This window comes from Chanos chanos, chromosome 11, assembly GCF_902362185.1.
Source record: "Chanos chanos chromosome 11, fChaCha1.1, whole genome shotgun sequence".
NCBI lineage: Eukaryota > Metazoa > Chordata > Actinopteri > Gonorynchiformes > Chanidae > Chanos > Chanos chanos.
In genome coordinates, this window is record NC_044505.1 from 13,857,616 (window position 1) to 13,865,115 (window position 7,500).

The following is a 7,500-nucleotide window of genomic DNA, read 5'->3' on the forward strand; positions in this document are numbered from 1 at the left end:
GTTTAATGTTAAACACTGAGAAATTACACGTATCTCATGTCAAGGACTATTCAGATGTTTGTTAAGTATTAAAGCTGTCTAACGCGTTTACTTCATTTTTATCTACTAAAAAGGGAAATAAAAGCCACAAATTTAGTTAATGAAATTATTTCATAAACGAGTATTATGAGTTTTCGTCTTGGATGGACCTTTTTGTCACGTTTGGCTCCCCATATACACGAGCATACGCTTAGTGCAGAGGAGAGAGAGAGAGAGAAAGAGAGAGAGAGAGAGAGAGAGAGTGGTGGGCAGTGTGCCTTGGTGAGGCTATATCAGTTGGAGCGCGGAGCGGCGGTTGGTAATACGGCTACAGAAAGATTCACGCGACAGGGTTGACATTCATTTTTGAAGGTGAGGCGCTCGGATGTTTTCAGCGATGCTCCTGTCTCTCATTTTGACATTTTCGATACATGTGAGTTTTACGATATGGCGAGAATATGAGCTAATTGCGACCGCTCTCTGTGTGTTTTCTCCCCGCTGCAGATGCTTAGCGTTGCCCTGGTGTGTGTGTGTGCGGTCGTCTGCGGACAGGTCAGCGGAGCGTCAGCCCGCACTGATAACGGCAATTTTCTTGACGACAAATGGCTGACCGGACGATGGGATAAATTTCGAGACGTAGGTGGCTTTTTTATGGTCCAAATGCCCCCTCTGTTCCCTGTTGCTTTGTGTATGTGTGTGTTTGTGTGTGTGTGCGTGCGCGCGCGCGCTTGTTTCTAGCTTTAAGAGGACTACCGTGCTTGGGAGGAGACGCTAAAGGACATTAACTGCCTCTTGTGAAAATAATTATAAAAAACACGACAATTAGTATCGGAGTAGCTGTCAACGGGACTGTACATGATTATACTGAATGAAACGGTTCACCGTCACGAGTCAGTTATTGGTACTCCTAAGAAACAGTGCGTCATTTGTGCGACGTTAAGTGGCTGGTGAATTAGAGATAAGACCACTTTCATAACGGAGCGAACGTGCAATTCTAACTCGTTCCAAACCGTATCCAAGGCTATGGCGGGCACGGCCGTTAAATGTGTTCTCTGTCATGCTGGCGAGGTTGACTCGATTTAATGCATAAAACGGTTGTGTATCCTATACCAGCGCTGGCAGGTTTGACTTGGCCGGTATGGCACATCATTGAGTGAGCGTCTATTTGAGTTTGAGGAAAAGTACGTGGTGTTAAAAATCTGTAGCGTTTAATTATTATTATGCATGTTCACAGAACATCGGTTCACTTTTACGTAAATCATCGCAAAGAACTTCAATGGATGGTGTTTTCAGTTAACGCATTTTGTTGCTCTCCAGTTAGAAATATACCATTGTCTCTTTATGATTACACGAAAATTAAATGGAAAGAACTGAATTACAATCTGTGATATAAGTATTTAGATGACAAGGTCAAAACATTTCTATTTGGCTCTGACACAGAGGTTTGTTCTTCAACAAGTATTTGTAAGTCGGACTTCCTTACAAATAGAGTACGTCTTTATTGCCTGACTGGCTATTAAGATTTCTTTCCAACGCGAGACGGAAGGGATACGGTTCTAGTGTTGATAGTGACAGCTGATAGCCGACTGAGTACTACAACAACGGCAAAAAAAAAGATTTAACAGTGTTACCCACTCTGAGCTGGGTGATATCATGAAGTCGAGTGGACTCTCATTTGCGTCAGTGTGTGTGTATATGTGTGTGTGTGTGTGTTTGTGTGTGGGAGAAGAGAGAGAGAGAGAGAGAGAGTTAATGATGTTTATGTAAGGGCTATCGCATGGGCGTTACACAGTGCTGACTGAATTTCCAAGCAATGCCAAATTAGCCATCGCTGCCCAACAAACTATCTACCAAGAAAATAAGACTCTCTCTCTCTCTCTCTCTCTCTCTCTCTCTCTCTCTCTCTGTACCTTTTTTGTACCGCGCTCTCTCTCTCTCTCTCTCTCTATCTCTCTCTCACATGTAAGTAGCACATCAAAGATTAGTCCTCACTAACCATGTGACATTTCAAGGCCAATCAGTAAAGAGGGAGATGATTTATGCAGATTAGGTGCTCTCTAAATGTGACTGTTGATTAGGAGCCCACACATTAAGAACAAGCAGGAGCCAAAAAAAAAAAAAAAATCAAGATGAGAAAATAGTTCCTGAAGGTGTTTTTCACAAGTCAATGAGTAAAAAGAGTCACTTGAGTTGTTAATGTGTCAAATCCTGTCACGTTACATATGTACCGAGCACACTCAGTGTTATTACAGAGAATGAGGAATCATAACCAGGAATAAACTCCCAGACATTTGAATAATGAATGTGTTTTCTGAATGAAACTTAAAAAAGCATATGAAGCGACAGATGTCCAGTCATTCAGTTATAATTACAGAGCATATAAAACATTGAGAAAGGCAGTTTAAACCTGATGTTGCACTGCACATGAAATAGCGTAAAAAAAATAAAAAGAATAAAACCAGTTACAGAGGTTTTTGATGTTGTAATGTTGCATCCTACTTATGGAGAATATAGGCTATTCATACTCATAAGGACAGTGAAATGTGTGTTTTCATGCAGAGACAGAGATAGCAAGAATGGGAGGGTGAGACAGATTGTGTCGCATGCATTTGTGAGTGTGTATTTATGCTTCTGCTTATATATGTATGCATGTGTGTGTGTGTGTGTGTGTGTGTGTGTGTGGTGTGTTATAACCCACGACTGTGTGGGCTTTCTTTAGGCCATGCTAAGTTGTTTCTGAGGCTTTGTGAACTTGACAGGGTAAGAATGGCCATCAGTAATCTCTCTGTCCTTACACATCACTGAGAATCAATCTCTCCCTCTTCTCTATCTCTCTCCCTCTCTCTCCCCCTCTTTCTCCCTCTGTCTCACACTCTCCTTTTCTCTGTCTCTCTCCCTCACACACACACACACACACACACAAAGACACAAAGTACTGTGTTCTGTGCTGACCTGCAGTACAGTGTCTTTTAATAGCCCTTATGCAATGATGGAAGTTAAGGAGACAGTCAGAGGAGAAGATGGGAACGGGCTCAGACAGCCTCCCTCCAGTCCGTCAAGACTAACACACACAGATATGTGAAGTGTCCCAACATGGGGTTAGAATGAGCCACACACACACACACACACACACACACACACACAACAACAACAATAAACAACAAAGACAGCGCCTACTGTATCATTACATCTGAACTAAAAGACAGTAAAACTGTTTTGGTTTTTGTAGGGTTAAGTTTTTGCTAGAAATGGTGGGTGTTTTGTTTTGGGTTTTTTCCCCACGGTTCTTCATAACATATACATTTAAACTGTGAAAAAAAAAATATTAAAAAAACTACATACTGCAGACATCTACCAAAAAAGTTTTTGTCTATTTGAACAATTGGCCAGAAATATGAACAATGTGTCTAGCAGTACTAACTGATAGAGTAGCTTTACTTTAGTCATTTCTGTTAATATAACTTATGCTGTCTGAAGTCCTACATAATAGCATTAAAGGCAGTTCTGTGAAAGTAAATTGCCATTGTAGCTGAAATAATGTTGTTTTCTCGATGGTTTGAAGTACAATTCTTTATTTAGGCTATATATTTAATAATATGTACTACAGAGGAAATAATAATAATGATGTCACTAAATTTAATGTTGATCAAAAGCCACAGTTGGATGACAGTGTTATCTGGAGGTTATAGTTATTTTGTAACAGGTGATTGATTCATATAGAACTCAGAAGGCAGCAAATTGTTGCACCTCATGGAATGTTGCCATAGAAACCTTTCATTGTATCATAAAGACTCCAAGGCACTATGGAAACGGTTATAGTAGCATAGGAATCTCAGTGGGAAGAGTTACAGTGCCAACACGCACCCAAACTGTTACTGTTCTACACTGCCTTAGTGACAGTTAGGGCTCTCCCGACAGCGGTCTGCTTGTCCGTGTGTGTATGTGTGTGTGTGTATGCAGATGAAGTTATGCATGTAAATTGACTTGTGTGTGAAGCAATCATGCTTGTAAACCATTGACATGCGATGGTGAGATTTCCCTAGAGATGCATAGCAGATGTGTGTGTGTGTGTTTGTGTGTGTGTGTGTGTGTGTGTTCCTGATCTAAAGAGGTGTATGTGTGTGCGTGTGCGTGTGTGTGTGTGTTAATGCATGTGAATGTATGTGTGTGTGTGTGTGTGTATGTGTATGTGTGTGTGTAGAACTTTGATCTGTCTCCCTTGTGTCATTTCTCCTGAGAGATGAACTGGGGACTCTGCAGAGAAACTAAACAATGATGACATGCATGAGATTATCACTCAAATCATCTTCATCATCAGATTTCGACTGACAGCCTCGTCACCGGATCAGGAAAAAAAAAAAAAAAAAAAAAACCCCACACTCAGCTGACAGTCTAATGCTGTGTATGTCTAAAACACAGACTCACAGCTATGTTTGTGTTGTCCACTGCCCTGAATGAAAGAAAAAAAAAAAAAAGAAGAAGCATATATCCACAGTAACAAACAGTTGCATTAATACTTGGCATTAGTATGCAGAACTTTTTTAACCATGAGAATATGTGAGGAGTTGAAAAGACAGAAAGACGGGGAGTTTGCTGTTACAGGCAGTTGTTGAGTTGGAGAAACAGCAGAGAGAGAGAGAGAGAGCGCATCTCTATGGTATATTCAAAATGAGCTAGTGCTTCTTGGATTTGGGTGCTTTTCACATTTAATGGGTTTTTCTTCCTTATTTCTCTTTCTACCGCAGCACGACTTTTATTTTTTTATTTATTTATTTAAAAAAAAATTTTTTTACCTTAATGGAATTTAGTCCGTTCAGCTCTGCCCCGGGCCCTAGCTTAATGGAGGAAGAGAGAGAAAGAAAGAGAGAGAGAGAGAGAGAGTTGTAGATTTAACCTTGCCATCTTTATGAGTTTACCCTAAGGAGAGTCCACACACACACACACACACATAAACACACATAAACACACATACAAGCACTGGTGTATGTTAGGTGTTTGGAGTGATTGCGTTGGTTCGTTGTTTAACATAAATGGATGGAGATCATTAGTTCCTTTTTTCTGTGTGATTTAAACATCATTACACAGAGAGGAAAGCTTACACTCAATAATTGCGTATGTGTGCGTGTGTGTGTGTGCGTGTGTGTGTATGTTTATGTTTATGTGTGTCATAGTGTGTGTGTGTGTTTATGTGTCTGTGTGTATGTTTGTGTTTATGTGTGTCATTGTGTGTGTGTGTGTGTGTGTGTGTGTTTATGTGTCTGTGTGTATGTTTGTGTTTATGTGTGTCATTGTGTGTGTGTGTGTGTGTGTGTGTGTGTGTGTTTATCTGTCTGTGTGTATGTTTGTGTTTGTGTATGTTTGTGTTTATGTGTGTCATTGTGTGTGTGTGTGTGTTTATGTGTTTGTGTGTATGTTTGTGTTTATGTGTTTCATTGTGTGTGTGTTTGTGTTTATGTGTGTGTGTATGTTTGTGTTTATGTGTGTATGTTTGTGTTTATGTGTTTCATTGTGTGTGTGTGTGTGTGTGTGTTTATGTGTGTGTGTGTATGTTTGTGTTTATGTGTGTATATTTGTGTTTATGTGTGTCGTGTGTGTGTGTGTGTGTGTGTTTATGTGTTTGTGTGTATGTTGGTGTTTATGTGTGTGTATCTAAGGTGAGTGTGTTTGCACATGCATGCTTGTTTGTTTGTGTCACTAAAATGTTTACAGTGTCGAACATTTTTAACATAATTGTAATAATTATCATTGAAGTTGATCTCGGGATAATCTGCTGTCGTGTGCAACCTCTGTTTACATCTTTATGTTGTTTACACAAGGCGTAAACACATTTATCATCAAATCTCTCCTTAGCATACCATGGTTTCCAAATTTGGTTCAATGTTCCACCTATTTCTCTCTCGTATGTCAAAGGTAGGAGTACAGAATGGGCCTTCCAAAATAAGGGCTTCCATTTTGTTCCCCTTGCTGTTTGAAGCCAAAGTTGTGGATTTTGGGGCGGGGGGTGGGGGGGTTAATCTTGCCATGAAAACAACAAAGACTTGTAGCTTTTTCATGTCAGACATTTGCCTTTCATTAGTTTCCTATTACACTCATCCTTTCATCCTAAAGTGGTGGCCTAGGCAAGATGGGGTTCTTTGTGTGTTGTCATGTAGACCTGTCTCTAATTCTTGATCATGTGGACCATCTTCCAGGTTTGTTTGTTTTTTTTTTTCCAAGGTTTTTCAGCCGATTTTGGACATATCTGTTGATGTATGATTTCCTGTGATTGTCATCCTGGGTTTTTTTTTTTCTGGAACATTCTGGTGGGTCATGACCGAGTGCTTTTTTTGTAATGTACTGGAAAGCAAAATGAACCCACAGAATTTTCTAAATTTGTCTTGATATCACGGCGAATCACGCGAAACGCAACGCAAATAACCTGAATATGGTTTGTTTACACCTGAAATATGTGAATGCGCCTGACTGTGAGGAATGCAAAGGTGGGAATTTTCAAGAGAGATAGAAGTATCACACTCTGTCCCCATAAAATGCACGTTTGTCATTCCTCTGCATATGAACTAATCCGTAATCCTACCGAAATGTTTAAATTAAATGAGCAACACCATCAACGGAATGATAATTATATTCAAAAATATGATTAAAATCTCAGAGGCTTCAGTCAGTGTAATTTGCAGGGTGTGTGTATGTGTGTGTGTGTGTGGGGGAGTGTTTTCCATTATGAAATCAAGCCCCAAGGGCAACTCAGGATGGAGTGGGTCTGTCCCCTCTCTCTCTCTCCCCCTCTCTCTCTCCCCTTCTCTCTCACTCCCTCTCTCGCCGTCTTGCTTTCGCTCTTCCCTGTCCCTTCCATCCATGTATTAGCATCTTCACCTGTCTCACCATCTTACCGTTTCTTCATATGTCCGTATATACACAGCAAACCCGTAAAATGACATCAGACTAAAATTCACTCCCGTTAATTTTCGGTGCAATTGTATTGTAGAGCGATGCATCATAACAGTACCGTGCGCATAAACATTCTCAATAAGCGACAATTGCGGGTGTAGCTTATTGGCTGAGGTCTAAATCCTCAATTAGCATATCCGGCCACGGGTAATCTGTCTTTTGAACAGTTAGACGAATAACTGACCTATATCATCACGGCCCATATTCCATTTCAACGGGGCCAGTCATAGCAGTACCTCACATAGAAGCTGTTAGGAGTAGCCTGAGGCTACTGGCTGTTTAGCATCGTATGCTAACGCTTTTTTGAGAGAGAGAGAGAGAGAGAGAGAGAGAGAGATTTAGTACATGTACTCTGTTTATTTTTCGTGCTATGTCTTCTCTTCGATTCCCACAAACTCCGCATTAGAATACTTTCATTCAAATCTAATAATTATAGCGTAAACTGAAGGGCTGTCGTGACTGTGAAGTGTCCTACAGTTCCAAACTCTAATTACTAATGGACGTTTCTATTAGCCTACGCATCGGCTTGGCTCTTTT

The 7,500-nt window shown here is 40.4% G+C and overlaps 1 protein-coding gene across 2 annotated transcripts in view; it reads left to right on the forward strand.

Annotated features, from left to right (window-relative positions):
• Positions 1 to 347: 347 nt before the first annotated feature.
• The window catches only part of spock3 (SPARC (osteonectin), cwcv and kazal like domains proteoglycan 3), an 18,221-nt gene continuing 11,068 nt past the window's right edge, over positions 348 to 7,500 (forward strand). For both annotated transcript variants that reach the window (XM_030788081.1, XM_030788079.1), the window contains exons 1-2: positions 348 to 390; positions 523 to 654. In XM_030788081.1, the coding sequence (XP_030643941.1) occupies positions 523 to 654 (132 nt within the window). In that variant the 5' untranslated portion in view covers positions 348 to 390. The remainder of the gene's footprint in view (positions 391 to 522; positions 655 to 7,500) is intronic.